Here is a 16,892-nt window from a genome sequence, read left to right as displayed (position 1 = left end):
TTTTTTCCAGATATTGTTCTATTTTTCCTTCTGGTATCTGCTCTTGCTGATATAATTTCTTGTAATATTCCTCAATTATTTTTTTCTTTTCCTCATTATAATAATATATCTTTCCATCTTGATCGAGTAGTTGAGTTACCAACTTTCTTTCTTTTTCCTTTTTCCTTTTATATGCCAGCCATCTTCCTGTTTGCATTTTCCCAAAAAAAATTGCTTTGTGATTTTATTTTCCTTGCCAGGTCTTCATTCTCAATTAAGTTCAATTTATGTTTTTTCAAGTCCATTAGATTTTTGGGTTTTTTTAATCTTGTGGATTTTTTTGCAAATCTTTCTCTAATTTCTTATATTCCTCCTCCAATTTCTTTTGTGTTTGTCTGCTCTGTTTATTTCTTTTCCCTGCATAAGTCATTGCCAAGCCTCTTATATATGCTTTACTAGTGTCCCATATGTTTTGCAATGATGTATCTTCTTTTCTATTCTCTTTGAAGAAAAATGTCAATTCTTTTTCCATATATTGTATAAAGTCTTTCTCATTTAATAAGCTTTGATTTAATGTCCATCTCATTCTTTTACTTTGGCCTTTCCATACCATCATTATCGAATTGTGGTCTGCCCATATATTTGCCTCTATATCAATCTTATCTATCTTAGATATTAAATTTGTTGACTTCCACATCATATCTATTCTTGACCATGACATATGCCTATTTGAATAAAATGTATACCGCTTTTCCTTTAGGTTTCTTCTTCTCCAAGCATCTTGTAGACTTAATTCATCTACCATTGTATAACTTGTTTTCGGAAGTGTCTTCCTTGGTTTTTTATTCATTTTTGTAGATTTATAATCTAATTCGTTATCAACTTCTGCATTAAAGTCTCCTATTATGCAGATATATTCATATTCTAGTATTTTTCTGTGTAGTTTTGCATAAAATTCTTGATTTTCATTTGCAGTATATATTCCCACAAGTAATGTTTTTTTATAGTTCATTACAATTTCTACCATTAACACTCTTCCCTCCGCATTTTCAAATATTTTTCTGGACTGAATTGTCTGTTTGATATAAAATACCACTCCTCTTTTACTTTGAGAAGCCAATGCTGTATACAACATCCCCAATTTCGTTCGCTCCAAACATTTTTTATGTTGCTTTCTAATATGAACTTCTTGTAGGCATATAATTTCTGGTTTTAACTTCTCTAATTTGTTAAATATCTTTCTTCTTTTTATTGCCAAATTTAATCCATTTATATTCAGGTATATTACTTTAATTTCTTCCTCCATTTCTTATTTATTTATTTGTTTTGTCGTTCTTATCTCTCTTTGTTCTTTAACTTCTTTTGCTCTTGCTCCTTCTCTTACCGCTCTCTCCTCTTGTTCTTTAGTTATCTCTCTTGGCTGCTCTTTCTTGTTCTTGCAGACCTATGTGTTCATAAAATAGCTCTGCTTTTTCTATTGAATCTAATCTGTACCTTTGCTCTTGCCAGTTCATCAATATTCCTTCTGGAATCAGCCATCTAAAATTTATTCCTCTTTTTAGCAAACATTTTGAGTGCACTCTATATATCTTGTCAATTCCATTTAAAAATATTTCCTTGTTTTCTTCCATTACTTCTGCTAATATCTCTGCAATCTTCTCTGCTAGGTTTTCTTCCTTTTCTTCCTCAATATTTTGGAATCTTAAATAATAATCAGCTTTATCCATTTTGAGAGTTATAATTGTTTTTTCCTGATTTTTATCAGTGGTTGTAATCTATAGTCCATCTCTTCAATTTTTTTCTCTGTTGCCTCTGATTTTTCTTCCATTTGTTGCAATCGTTAATTTTTTCCCTATCGTCTCTTTTACTTCTTTCAATTCTCCTTCCATTTTTTCCACGTTTCCTTCCATTTTTTCCATTCTTCCATCTACCTTATCTAATCTTGTCTTAAGATCTTCATATATGTTCTGTAAAATATTTTTTAAATCCGTATTAATTTTCTTTTGCTGTGATGCAGTTTCTGTTGTCTTTTGTCCTTTGACACTCGATGCTGTAGATATTGATGGTGATGATAGATGTTGTGTTGTTTTCTTCATCTTGTCTCTTCAAATCACACCACCCACTTTGTAATCCAAATAATCCAATTCTTAGATTCCAGCTATTTCTTTTAGTTAAATTCCAAATTCAAATTCCAAATCTGCTCCCAAATCCATCAAACTTCAGATTCTTGATACCTTAATCCAGGGGTGAAATGCTCCCGGTTCGGACCGGCTTGCCCGATCCAGTAGTGATGGTAGCTGGTGGTTCAGAGAACTGGTAGCAAAAATCCCTGCCCCTGCTGAGGCGGGCTATCATCAGAGGTTGTTTTTTTTTTTTTACTTTCAAAAGCATCTTTTCTTCAACCAAAAAAAAAATGCCTTTAAAAGTAAAAAAAAAAAGCCTTTGATAATCCCACTGCTCAGCTGAGATCGTCAGAACCCTTTAAACTTTTTTTTTAACAACCTCTTCGGCCGAAGAGGTTGTAAAAAAAAAAGGTTTTAAAAGGCTCCTCTGGTGATCCCAGCTGAGTTGCCTCATCGCCAGAACCTTTAAAAAACATGTTTTCTACAAGCTCTTCGGCCGAAGAGGTTGTTAAAACAATCCTTTTAACAGGTCCCGGGGATGAGGCAACTTCAGCTGGGATTGTCAGAGGAGCCTTTAAAATCTTTTTTCCCTCTGGCAATCCCATCTGAGTTGCCTCATCATCACAGGCTTTTAAAATCATTTTTAACAATCTCTTACAACAGCCCCCACCCATGCCCACCCAATGCCCCATCCCCACTTGCCTTATTGCTGCTCCTTTCAGGCTGGCAAAGCCATGCTTTACTTCGGCTGCTGCAATCAGTTGCATCAGCTAGCAACTAAATCTGCCTGCCTGGAATCCATCTCCTCAGTGAGCAACTCAATCTGCCTTTGCTGGCTGAGGAACTCTGGGAGTTAAAGTCCACAAACCTTAAAATTACTAAGGTTGGAGACCCCTGATCTAAAAAATATAAATAAAATAAAATAATAAAATAAAATATTTGTGCGGCTTTCTGAGATTTGGTATGTTTCTGTACTGTTTCACTCTACACAAACACACAAAATCGCACAAAGCTGTATGTAGCATTTTGTGTGTGTGTGTGTGTGTGTCAGTTGTATTGTGTGTGTGTAAAATGTGAAAGTGTGAGGTTCCTGCTTGCAGGGGTCATTTTAGGTGAAGTGCAGCTGCTTTTACATTGTGTGTGAGTCAGTTGTGTTTTGTTGTGTTGTATGTGTGTAAAGTGTGAAAGTTGGTTTTGAGCTTTTTGTGGCTGTGTGAGGTTCCTGCTTGTTGCAGGGGCCATTTTGGGTGAAGTGCAGCTGCTTTTACATTGTGTGTGAGTCAGTTGTGTTGTGTGTGTGTAAAGTGTGAAAGTTGGTTTTTGGTACCTCTTATTATTTTGTGTACTTTGTTTATTTTTATTATTGTTATTGGCCATGCCCACCCAGTCATCTGACCACCAAGCCACGCCCACCAATTAAGCCATGCGCATAGAACCGGTAGGGAAAAATTTTAGATTTCACCCTTGCCTTAATCCACATATGTTTTGGAGAGAAACAAAATGCAAAAACAAATCAACAACCACCCAAAAAGCCAAAGAGGAAAAAGAAAATTGCAAAAGGAAAAAAGGAAAAACCAAATCAGGACAAAAATAAAAATTCATCAATAAAGAATTTCAAAATGTCCATTCACTCAATAAAAATAGAAAAAGTGTAAAATATGTTCTCCTCAAAATTTTTATAAAAATGGAAGAAAAAATCAACCTAAAAAACAAAAACCACACCAATCAGGAAAATTTTAATCCAGGAAGAAAAAGCCAAAAGAGAGAGAAAAAAACAAAGACACAAACAAAAATAGAAAACACAAAAGGAAAAAATAATATTCCAAAATACCACTATTCCAAAATATTCCAAAGTTTGTAAGTCCCTCAAGCGAAAGTAAAAAGAAAAACAAAACAGCTCAATCCTAGTAGTTTACAAAAACTTTCGTTCTTCTTTTTTTCCCCTCCTTCTGTTCAGAATCACAAGACTACTTCTTATCAAAATCTTGCCATTTTCCAAAACATTGTCATATTCTCCTTTATTCAGTATGTCTATTTAGTTTTCTCTGTCACCACTAGATGGCACTACAATTAACTTAAAATACTCTTAAACATAACAAAATGCTTTTCTTCTTTCCACATTGCACTTCCAGCTACAAAATTCTAATTTTCAGAAACCAATTCATTAGCCATGCAAAACCTCTTTGTCCAATCTGCTTTCAATTCATTAAATTGATTTTTCAATTTTCTGTAATTAGTCTTTATTAATGGCTTCCGCTTGTTTACTGCTATTCCGAAAGTGGACAGGTAGTCCTATTCCTCTCCCTCCCCTCTCCTCTTTGCCATGTCTTTCAAGAAACTTTTTTTGAAAAGTTCAGGAGATAAAAATATAAAAAGAATCTTGTTTCCAAGACTTCAGTTTTTCACCCAGATGATTGCCTCGCTATCTTTTTTTCTTTCGTGTGGCTGTCCCGGCTTTTGACAGCTCCTAATGGCTGCCTTCCCACGCCGCTGTGTCGGAGGCTAATGCCAGCACTTCAAGCAACAAGACATCACTTGACTGGCTTGCAACCTTCCCAGCCAGCTTTCCTATTGACTGCTTGTTGGAAGCTGGATGGTTGCAGGTGGGAATTACATTATCACAGGACACTGCAAACATTGTAAATGTGAGGATTGGCTGCAGGTCACTTTTACACACTGTCATAACTTCAAATAGTTGGTAAATCGATGATCTTAAGTCAACTACCTGTAATTTGGAATGTTATGTTGTGTTATGTTTTCACTTTCAGCTCCCAAGAAAAGTTCTGTGAAAATAGAAAAGAAGCAAGCACCTGTAGTAACAGAAAATATGCCTGTACGAAAGTGTCTTAATAAAGTTAGTAATGATGAGTCCAACACCGTGGATGACAAGTAGGTGATTGGTGTGTTTTTTCCAAGAGGGCTGTGTCTCGTATTTATCTTAATACTACATCAGTATTCCAAAGGATAAGGTCATGTAGTAAGCAGATCACAGTACTTCATGCTTTTTGTCCATAAAGGATTTAACAATTCTTACTAAATCAGAAAGTTATTTCTGATTTAGAAAGGAAAACCAATGAGAGTGTTAATGTCACAAAGAGGGAACAAAGTATAAAATATTTTATTCATAAATAAGTACTATGAAAATGCTAAATATATATTTTTATTTATAAACACAATTACAGTAGTTATCTAAAGATCTTTTCAACTGTGTTTTTATTGCTTAGGTCTGGTAGCTCTAAACTTACACATAAACTGATCAGAAAGTATGGAAATGAAACTTGTGAAGTTTTTGCTCCAGTGTTCATTCTCATATGAATCTGATTATTTGTGCATTGTTCGGATTCCCAGTAATGCTCTAGCTTCACTGGATACTGTATTCCAGCTAAAGTGAAATCATGACTATTTATTGTCTAGATAACTCTGAATAGGGTATATGGTAATTACATTATTTTACATTTTCTAAGAATACAGTAATAGATACAGATGCTCTTGAATATTGAATGCTGCAAAGTGACAAAAACAAGCAGGGAAGATGTAGAAGTTTTTAATTCTTCAAAGCAGACAGGAAAGAACACACTAGCCTTGCCTTCAGTTGACATCCTCCATGTGTAGAAGGGAATATCTATAGTGGAGAAACATCTGTATCTAAATAGTCAAATAAAGAGACTATATTGTAGACACTCAATTTCTAGTGTAGAAGATAAAATGAAAATAAGACTAGAACTGAATTAAGTGTAACTTTCTGCAAAATAAAACCTCATAGATTTTTTTCTGCTTGCAGCCCAGCATCAAGCCTTTATAGATTCTTTTATATTATGGAAAGGAAAGAAAAAAAAAATAAAAACACAGCTCAGTTCTCCAAAATTCTTTTCTAAATTTTCCAATGCTAGAGAAAAGGTTGTATATATGATTTTTATGTATATTTAAAACATTTTTTCTGCCTGATTGTATTGATGTGGGCATGTCTTATTGCAATCATCTTCTTTTCATGTCAGTGGTAAGGTTAGCAGGTTTACTGATTTGATTTTATAAATTGTATTGCATTTGAAAACATTTGGCTCCTACTTAGATTATCTTCAATACCAGTTTGTAAAAAGTTTATTTTATTTATTTATTTATTTAATTTGTCACAATATTATATATAAGCATAAGCATGAAATAACTATACGATATATAAGCATATATATAACCATAAGTATGTAATAACTATATGAAATTGTGTACAATCAAAGGGAACATTAGGACAGGAAGGGTAGGCACGTCGGTGCTCTTATGCACGCCCCTTACAGACCTCTTAGGAATGGGGTGAGGCCAATTGTAGATAGTTTTTGGTTAAAGCTTTGGATTTGCAATGATTCTCCATGCCTCAAGAAAGTATGACAATTTATGCAGAAGTTATTTCTTTCACATGACACCTTTTGCCAGTGTCTGCTTTTCTGCAAAAAGACTTGGATACTTTTGCATAATCTAAGGATAGATTTAGAAATATCAGTAGCACTTAGACTTATATACTGCTCCTAGTGCTTTAGAGCACTCTCTGAGCAGTTTACATATGTCAGTATATTGGCCCCAACAATCTGGGTTCTCATTTTACCGACCTCAGAAGGATGGAAGACTGAGTCAGCCAATCAGGGTCAAATTCCTGGCTATAAGTAGAGGTAGCCTACAATTTGTATTCTAACTACTGTGGCTCCCAAATCTTAAAAAAAATGTGAATTAGACATTTTGTGTTGGATAACTACATACTATGTATCCCCCCCCACCTTTGCTTTTACAGTTTTCTCAAACCATCTCTTACACTTGAGCCTGCAGAGTACAACCCTACAAAGAGCAGTTATCATCCTATTCATGATGCTTGCTGGAACCCTGGCCAAAAGTGAGTGCCACTGAGGTTACTTTTTATGCTACAAAACATTGCTTCTTTTAAAAATTTATCTATTATTGAAGCATCAGTGGACATTTCCTATCAGTTTTCATGTCAGTCAGTCTCATTATAAGCTTCATTATAGAATCATGTTAAATTACTGTATTAACTATCTCATGTCTTAAACCAAGAATTGGTATTTAAGACCTGTGAACAGTGTGTCTCGTCTTCCAGTCATAGTTATCATCTAACACTTCTTTAATATAAACTGCCTTTTGTTTAGAGCCAAACTATTATAATCAAGCTACTATTTTTTTTCGAAAATACTAGAGCTTGTTATTTTGATCTGCATTATTGTTAGGGCTTAGCATATGTGAGCCCACCCAATGATGCTCAATTAACAATCATAATATTTTAAAAAATCATAGTTTATCACAATATGCAAGCCCAATTGAACAAAATAGATGGAATTCAGTATTGATATTTGAGAGAGGAGGTCCTTTTTAAGATTTTAGCATTCTTTTTCACTGATTGCTGATTTTTTAGCAAATTCAGGGGATATAAATATATGCAAAGAGAAGATAGCTCACTTTGTTCTACTACTTCTGGATGATGCATTTTAGTTTCATAGTTTTAAATGTTGCTGTTATCCTAATTCTTTTGACAGGATACCATACATGGCTGTGGCTCGTACTTTGGAATATATTGAGGAAGAAACTGCCCGGTAAGATTACTTGCTACAGATTACAAAATAAGTAAGGATAGTTGTAGCATTCAGTCTTGTCTCAAAAATCATACATTTCTGTCTTTCTAGGTTGAAAATTATAGAGACCCTAAGCAATCTCTTTCGTTCTGCGATTGTCCTATCTCCACAAGATTTGCTCCCCTGTGTTTACCTCTGTCTCAATCGGTTAGGCCCAGCATATGAGGGCCTGGAATTAGGCATTGGCAAAACCATCCTCATGAAAGCTCTGGCCCAGGCCACAGGTGAATGTCCAATTATAATCTTCCTAGAAGAAATAACATTAGGCAATAGCTGCCAATAAAACAAACATTAGTATGCTCTTATAATAAAATTGAACATTTTGGTTCTTGTCTGAAAAGATGCAGGATTATAGAATTAATAAATTAGTGACTCAGGATTTTTTTTAAAAAAAATCATGACTATATGGTCTTGTCTTTTCTCTAGGTCGGCAACTGGACCAAATCAAGGCAGAGGCAGCAGAGAAGGGAGATCTAGGTGTGGTTGCTGAAAACAGTCGCACAACACAAGGAACTGTGTTTGCTCCTCCCAAACTTGGTGCTGCTGCTGTGTTTGGCAAACTGCAAGCAATTGGTCACATGGCAGGAAGCTCTGTAAGTAATGAATGAGAAAATATTAACAATTTTGGAACAGTCTGCTGTGTTGATTTATTAGGTGATATGGCAAGGGTTCAGTTGATTAAATGTAATATATGATATTAACTTTAATGTTTATCTGGCATAAATATTTGATGTTGTCATATCTGAAAGAACAGTCTAATAGAACACTGGCTTGGAGGAAGATAGAATTTTTGAAAGCATGATCCAGAGAAATTTATTTTTAACTCTTATGTCTATTTGTCAATAAAGTGGAGTGGTTGTAAAACTATTTTCTGAAGTGTCCTGCCTAATCATGTATGTATGGGAAGAGTCTTTTAGGTTGCTATCATTATATAGAATGAGATTTTCTAAAAATTACTAGCTATCTTTCTTCCTTTTCTTCCATCCCCTATACATCTCAAAACCTATTTCCATTTCTTTTTTCCTCAGTCTATGAACAAGAAAATTGACATTATCAAATCTTTGTTTGTTGCGTGTCGCCATTCAGAGGCTCGTTATGTGGCTCGGTAAGTGCATTTATACTTACAGCACAATTGTTCTCCTTGTGTCACTTCAATATATCCTGATTATATTCCTAAAATGATGTGCCTTTATATTTAGTTTGCATTGTTTCCAGTGATTTTCTATTACAATAGTTATTTCTTCTACTTTACTTACTGGTTTGTGGCAAACTTTTAGCATTCTGTTTTTCAGTGTCCTTAATTCTAACAAACACAAAGCTACACATATATAAAGTTCTTCAGCCATCAACATAACCTCTTCAGTATTTTAATAAAGTTCTTTGTGCATTGCAGGTCACTAGAAGGAAAATTACGGATTGGGTTAGCAGAGCAGTCTGTTCTCTCAGCTCTTGCCCAGGCAGCATCACTCACTCCCCCAGGACAAAGTGAGTTTGGTTTGCAAATGTGAAATAGCACTAATGCTAGCTGAAGGGAAAGGTTTTGGTATGTTCGGGTCTTTTCCTGTGTAAGGTTGAAAGTATTTAGGCAACGTTTCGACGAGGTCTCACTCATCATCTTCAGGCTAGAGTTTTTGGCTTTGTTCTTATGTGAGCATAAGAGTTCTTATTGCTCACATAAGAAGAAAGCCAAAAACTCCAGCCTGAAGATGACGAGTGAGACCTCGTCAAAACGTTGCCTAAATACTTTCAACCTTACATGGGAAAAGACCTGAACATACACACACCCATCCACCCACCATCTAGGAAGTTGGGGTCATTCATAGGGCCTGTTTGTGTTCTGTATTGAGTCAGAATTAATTAAAAGACATAAGCTAATTTTATTATTGCTAAATAATTCAGAATTTGAAGATTTGAGTCAGAGAACAAAAAATACAATTAATCATTAATGAACAAATGTAGCAACATGATTTTAGGGGCATGGAGAGCATATTCAGTCTCTTTTTTTAAAATTTCAAATAGTATTATTTCTAAAAGTCCATGGCATATATATAGTGGCATACATATATATATATGTCCATGGCGTGTATATATAGTATATAGGTAGTCTTCGCTTACCAACCACTCATTCACTGACCATTTGAATTTATGACAGTGCTATAAATAAAGACTCGGAATCGGTCCTCAAAGTTACAGCTGTTGCAGTATCCTTCATTTATGTGATTGCTGTTTGTAACTTTCACAGCTAGTTTCTGACTAGCAAAGTCAGTGAGGAAATAGGCAGCAAGTTATAGTCAAGTGACATGCTTAACGACCTGCGATGATTCATTTAAAGACTTCAAATGGAATTGATATCGTAAGTCAGCACAGTCATTGACATTGTGTGTAATAACCACTCCACTTAGAAACAGAATTCCCAGTCCCTATTGCATTACTTTGAAGTAATGGTCAGTCCCAGTGAGATATTATGTACTTTTACACAAAATGTGCACATCCTAGCTAAAGGAATCCAATCATTAATATGTAACTTAGCATGCATATATTCTTCCCCTTCTAGAATTTCCCCCAGATGTTTTAGATGCTGCAAAGGGCAAATCTGCAGATGCACGCAAAGCCTGGCTGGATGAAAGGGTCTTGATTGTTAAGCAGGCCTTCTGGTGAATATTATTTGCATTAATAAATTATTCATAATGTCTTTCCATTGCCCTTAGCTCTCAGTTTTCATAAATTGGAATAGGTAAAGTCCCAGATAGCAATAAATGCTACTAAGTGTATCTGGTTTCAATCATGTCATTTTTGTTTTTTCACTTGTAAATGAAGCTTTTTGTGAATGGATAAGAAAGGAAACCTGAGCAATTATGCATTCACTTTCTCTCACTTATTTGCATGTGCCCTTCCTAAGTAGTTTTCAATCTAATTCACCCCATATGTACTTACGCATAATTTTTCCTTTGTATTTTTGTTTTGATTGTATATTTGCTAGGAAATACCCAGCCAGGCAAAAAGGGAGATCAAGTGTAGAACTAGCCTTGTATCCTTAGGCAGCTGCTAGAGACTTAAGCATAACCCCTTCTAAGTTCCATGGTACCTTAGCTGCTTGTTCCCAAGAGAAGGCAAGCACTCTTGTACTCATTTAAGTAGAACATAATAAAGTAGTCAACACAAACTTTTCATGTGTTGATCCAGTTGCTTATGCTTGACATAACTGGAATGCTGTCAGATTTTTTCCTCCCTGTAATGGCTTATGTTCTCACTCTGAGGTTTCTAGAACTTTTGGAAAAGGCAGGAAAGTGCCAGGAAAAATAAACTGATGGAACCTTACAGAATATTAAAGGAATATTAGCTTGAATCACTTCTGAATTAACAACCTAAAACTGTGAACAATTAAAAACCACTACAAATTTTGGTTTAGGGAATTTATATATTTTAGCTAGCCAAGATCTAATCACAGATCTTTGTCATTTTAATTTCTTTGTTTTCAGCGAACTACCAAATTACGACATAATAGTACCTGCCCTTTTGGAACATGGTGTGGAGAGCTTGCCTCAGTACTGCAAGATCACGCCAGGTATTTTTAAACTATCTTAGTGGGAGTGGGGCTTGATAAACTGAGAATCTATCCCTTAAACAGAACTAGCACTTTCTCTCCAAAATGTTATATACTTTGGAATTTATATATACAGTGCTGGGTGTTTGCTTTAGCTTTTCAAAAACCATGTATTTTCATCTTAAAAAGAAACCAGGTTCTATTTCTTATGATTGTGTTTGCCTTTTAAAGTACAGATTGTCAATAAAAGGATGTAATAAAAAATGAGCATTCTACAATGTACTGTAATCAATTTCTTCTCTATAATCCTTGTATGTTTGTTAACTTGCTGTCATTAGTCCTTTTGGATTTTACTATGCATTGAGTCAGTCATTAACAGTTACTGCAAATCCCAGCTTTGTGTATTTTCTCCAACAGGTATTCCACTGAAGCCCATGCTGGCTCATCCAACCAAAGGAATTGGGGAGGTATTAAAACGCTTTGAAGAAGCAGCCTTCACTTGTGAATACAAATATGATGGAGAGCGGGCACAGGTAACAATGTTTGGTGTGAATGAAGAAGAGAACTCCTATACTCCTCATTTTCATTTGTAGTTCATTAACTTTTCCTTTCCATACAGATTCACATTCTAGAGAATGGAGAAGTACATATTTATAGCCGAAACCAAGAGAACAACACAACAAAGTACCCTGATATTGTCACCCGTGTTCCCAAGGTGCGATTATTGTTAGAAATATCACAGAAGGGAGCAATATGGAGATGATTTTGCTGGCACAAGAGTAATTTCGGTAGTCAGTGAAGTTCCTGCAGGAGGAATGCTTTAAAAATAGTACTGGATTGAGCATGCAGAAATTCAGTTGAGTTAAACTTGTATTCTTGTACAGGTGAAAAGCAGCACTGTGAAGTCATGCATTTTGGATGCAGAGGCCGTGGCCTGGGACCCTGTTTCAAACCAGATCCTTCCATTCCAAGTATTGACCACCCGCAAGCGCAAGGTAAAACATGACTGGATGATTCTAAAATGTGTTAATCAGTATTCCTGCTACAGTCCTTTCTTTAGGGCAGAGGTGTCAAACTCAAGACCAGCGGGCCATATCCAGCCTGCCATGAGGCCGAATCCAGACCGTGTGGCCATCCTGGAAACTGTAAGGATCTAGCCAGCGTCATTTTGGCCCAGCCCACGTCATCCCTGTGGGCGTGTATGCACACAATCCCCATTCTCTGTCACCACATACAAAGCAACTAAAAGTAGTCTGTGGGACTATGGTAAAAAAAATAACGTCATGAGATCTTTTTTGTCTGTGAGAGAAGTTGGAAAATCTGAATTTTTTTTTTACCGTAATCCCACAGACTACTTAGTTGCTCTGCATGCAGCGGCAGTGAAAGGAGCTGGAAAGTTTAGTGAAGGGATGTGGCTGCCCTGGGTGGCGGGGTGTTTGCGTGAAGGTTTGGCCTGGATGAAGGGCCCTCAGGTAAGCCAGGACAGGGCGGGTGGAGCAGTTCTGCACCCCTGCCTTGCTTCATCCTCTCCCCCCACCTCACTTTGTTCTTTACCATTTCTCTTTGCCACTGTAACCAGCAGGAGGCTGAGGAACGCACTGGTGCAACAGCCACAAAGTGAGGGGGGGGGTGGAGTACAAAGCAAGGCAGGGAGGTGCGGAGCTGCCCCCCACCCCTCATGCCCCACAATGGCTTACCTGAGCACCCTGCCAGCCAGGCACTGAAGTGCCGAAGTGAGACAGAGACAAAGAAGAGTGGAATTTCCAAACTGTGTGTGTGTGTGAGAGAGAGAGAGAAAGAGAGAGAGATCGTTGCTTTAGTTGGGGCATTCAAGCTGCTGGTAACGGGTCAACTGAGCAGTCATTTTTCTCCACGTCCTCCCACTCAAGCAGTGCAGGCTCTGCGGGACAGCAGGGCCTCTCATTTCTCCCCCGATGTGGCAAACTCCAGCTTCAGTCCAGCTTCAATCGGGGCATTTAGGCTGATGGCGGCAGTCACCTAATGATTGCCCCCTCCCCAAACAGCCAGCCTGTACTGCCTGACCTGCTCCCTGCCTGACCAGCCAGCTGTTCTTCTCCTCATTAAATAGTAAAGTGGAAAGTAGTTGTGGGGGAAGGGAGGAGCAGGAGACTGGGCAAAGACTTTTCACACCAGAATGAAAGTGGTGTATGTTTCTGTTTGTATTTTATTTGCCTGTTCACCACCCTGAGTCTTTCGGGAGAAGGGCGGTATACAAATTAAAACAACAACAACAACAACAACAACAACAACAACAACATCATCATCATCATCATCATCATTATTATTATTATTATTCTGGGTCCCTGACTCTGCAAAAGAGGATGGATGCCTGAATCTGTGTGATATTATAGCACCCAGAGGCATCCATTCTCGGCACAAAAAGGCATTTCCAAGCCAACTCTTCTCTCCCTTCCTCAAAGCAAAGACAAAGAAACAGAGAAACAAAGAGAGGAGACAGGTGTTTGCAAAGTGAGTCTTTGCGGCAGGAAGGGAGGGAGAAGCATGAGGTATCTTAGTGGGTCGGGGAGGCCTTGAGGGCCTGTTCTGTCACTAGGTGCCCATGGCCTTTCTCACCCTGAGATACCTCATGTGCACATTGGTATTCTTGAATTGCAAGCTCTTAGGAAAGTATCCCCTCCTTGTGTGTGGCAAACAGCTATTTCCAGTGGGAAAAACAGGACAAGAAAAGAGGGGAAGAGAGCAAGGAAGGAAAAGAAGGAAAGTCGGAAAGAAAGAAGAGTGAAGGAAAAAGAAGGGAAGGAAGGAAGATTATAATGAGAGAGTGAGGGTAAATCCTAATCTAATACTTGGCCACAACAACCCTGCTATCTTTTGCCATCCCCTTGCTGCCTCCTGACCTCTCCTGGTGGTCTCCCATCCTATTGCTGAAGATGCTTTGGTTACAAAGCCAGGTGTCCTCATAAGGAGATGGAGTGGGCCACACACTTTGCCCTCCTGCACACACCATGAGCAACCTGGCCAAGGAGAGCGAGCACAGCAGCAGTAGGAGCTGGCCACGCCCACCCCGGCCCCCCAAAGTCAACCACAATCCTAATGCGACCTTCAATGAAATTGAGTTTGACACTCCTGCTTTAGGGCATATCACAACTGGAGTGAAACGGATTATTTTTTGAATGATGGGGGAAGAGAGGTGAAAGATACCATATATTGGAAATTTTAATTTTTGAAAATAAAACATCTCATATATGGAAGAAATATTTTTCTTCTAGCAGCTATTAGTTGAGGGTATGTAAAAGTCATACAAATAAAATTAAACCAGAAATGTTTTAATTAATATTCTGTGCTATAAATATCTAGCCTCCCTATCCCTTTACGGTGCCATTGTTTTCTAGGATGTGGATGCTGCAGAAATCCGAGTGCAAGTTTGTATATATGCATTTGACATACTCTACCTTAACGGAATGGTAAGTATAACAAGTTTTTAACCCTCTTTTTTTTTTCTTTACTCTTTTGAAGTTCTGCTTTGTGCCTTCTTTTTAAATGTGTAATTATCTGTATTGTAGTCATTAGTCCAGAAGCCCCTGTCTCAGCGTCGGACCTTACTGCATAATTCTTTCACTGAAGTTGAAGGCCAGTTCCTTTTTGCCACTTCCATGGATACTAGTAATGTTGATGAGATAGCAGAATTTCTGGAACACTCTATCAAAGGTATTGTGTAGCTGATACACAAGTTTCTTTTAGTGTTTTTGTTTATAAAACTCAACCTTCCATTGAGCATCAAATGAAAGCCAATATTACAGAATCTTAACATTTAGAAGAATGAGGTTTTTCATCTTACTTAACTTTGTACTTCAGTGGATTAATTTATTTTTAATTTATTTATTTTTTACATTTTTGAACCGTCCCTCTTCGGAGATGGATAACCTAGGGTCAGTACAACTTTGAGAATAAAAAGTGAATCATTTATTTCACTTTTAAGCTTTTAAATAGCAGAACTGAATAACTAACATGCTATAGAAGATAATAAAATGCTTTGCCTTCCTCAGACTCATGCGAAGGGTTAATGGTAAAAACACTGGAAGTGAATGCCACATATGAAATTGCAAAGAGATCACACAATTGGCTGAAGGTAAGACTAAATGCTTGATCAACTCTAAATACTATGTGATACAATTGCTTAAGGGACACGGTGGCTCAGGGGCTAGGACATTGAGCTTGTTGATCGAAAGGTCGGCAGCTCAGCGGTTCGAATCCCTGGTGCTGCTGTGTAACGGGGTGAGCTCCTGTTACTTGTCCCAGTTTCTGCCAACCTAGCAGTTTCGAAAGCACGTAAAAATGCAAATAGAAAAAATAGGGACCATCTTTGGTGGGAAGGTAACAGCGTTCCGTGCGCCTTTGGTGTCTAGTCATGCCGGCCACATGACCACGGAGACGTCTTCGGACAGCGCTGGCTCTTCGGCTTTTTTTTTTTTTTTTTAATTTATATCCCGCCTTTCTCCGAAGACTCAGGGCGGCTTACATTGTGTTAAGCAATAGTCTTCATCCATTTGTATATTATATACAAAGTCAATTTTTATTGCCCCCAACAATCTGGGTCCTTATTTTACCTACCTTATAAAGGATGGAAGGCTGAGTCAACCTTGACTTTGACTTTGAAGGCTTTGAAACGGAGATGAGCACTGCCCCCTAGAGTTGGCAACGACTAGCACGTATGTGCGAGGGGAACCTTTACCTTTATCTTTTTACAATTACTTAGCTGTACTGACTTGTGGCAGAATTGGCCCCCTTTCTCAAATTGCTCATGCTATTGTTTAAGGATGGGTGATATTTTATTTGCCATTTTACTTGTTTCTCAGTTTGAATAAAAACCCAGAATGGTCAGGAATAAGGAATGCAAATAATAAAAGTTATATTCCAAATTATTCTTTCCTACTTGACATATCCTTCCAGAACCAGAAAAATCTGTCTAGATATTGGTTCAGACCCTGACCAGCAGATGACGTATTCCATTACTAACAATGTTTCCCATACCAGCTTAAAAAAGATTATCTGGAAGGTGTTGGTGACACCCTTGACCTGGTGGTGATTGGTGCCTACTTGGGCAAGGGCAAACGGGCAGGAACATATGGAGGTTTCCTTCTAGCATGTTATGATGAGGAAAGTGAAGAGTTCCAGAGCATCTGCAAGGTAAGAATGTTTAGACTACCACTTTTAGTACATTTTGATCATTGATTTACAGGTTATAAATTTTTGGTATTGAATAGCATTAAGTGCCCTGACTTTAATTGTGACGGAAAGAAGAGGATTGGGCATGTTTGAGTTAGTCTTGACTCCTGGCAACCACATGGACAAGTCTTGGCAGTTTTCTTGGCAACATATAGTGAGCCAGGAAGGTTTTCCGGGGGAAAAATAGAACTGTCATTTGTCCAGGGTAGACTGAAAATTCCTGCATGGAGGGTGGTGGTGGGGAGCTATAATGGAAGATTTCCAAGATCCTTCTAAACCTAGGATTCTGTGTTTTTGAAAAGTGATTTGCTGTTGCCTTCTTTCCTAGGGCTGAGCAAGAGTCAAAATTATTCAGCTGGTTTTGTGGCTAAGGGGAGATTAGAATGCATGGTGTCCTAGTTTCTAGCCTAG

General features: G+C 37.6%; 1 protein-coding gene across 2 annotated transcripts in view; it reads left to right on the top strand.

Annotated features, from left to right (window-relative positions):
* LIG1 (DNA ligase 1) overlaps positions 1-16,892 on the top strand; it is a 49,525-nt gene that overhangs the window by 28,849 nt on the left and 3,784 nt on the right. For both annotated transcript variants that reach the window (XM_058180881.1, XM_058180882.1), the window contains exons 8-23: positions 4,871-4,991; positions 6,880-6,978; positions 7,634-7,690; positions 7,781-7,953; positions 8,156-8,322; positions 8,758-8,834; positions 9,123-9,214; positions 10,284-10,383; positions 11,209-11,294; positions 11,691-11,806; positions 11,893-11,988; positions 12,158-12,268; positions 14,648-14,719; positions 14,819-14,963; positions 15,302-15,384; positions 16,290-16,442. In XM_058180881.1, coding sequence (XP_058036864.1) covers positions 4,871-4,991; positions 6,880-6,978; positions 7,634-7,690; positions 7,781-7,953; positions 8,156-8,322; positions 8,758-8,834; positions 9,123-9,214; positions 10,284-10,383; positions 11,209-11,294; positions 11,691-11,806; positions 11,893-11,988; positions 12,158-12,268; positions 14,648-14,719; positions 14,819-14,963; positions 15,302-15,384; positions 16,290-16,442 — 1,748 coding nt within the window. The remainder of the gene's footprint in view (positions 1-4,870; positions 4,992-6,879; positions 6,979-7,633; positions 7,691-7,780; positions 7,954-8,155; positions 8,323-8,757; positions 8,835-9,122; positions 9,215-10,283; positions 10,384-11,208; positions 11,295-11,690; positions 11,807-11,892; positions 11,989-12,157; positions 12,269-14,647; positions 14,720-14,818; positions 14,964-15,301; positions 15,385-16,289; positions 16,443-16,892) is intronic.

Source organism: Ahaetulla prasina, chromosome 4, assembly GCF_028640845.1.
Source record: "Ahaetulla prasina isolate Xishuangbanna chromosome 4, ASM2864084v1, whole genome shotgun sequence".
NCBI lineage: Eukaryota > Metazoa > Chordata > Lepidosauria > Squamata > Colubridae > Ahaetulla > Ahaetulla prasina.
The sequence above is the reverse complement of the archived record's forward strand: the minus strand, read 5'-3'. Positions and strand labels throughout refer to the sequence as shown.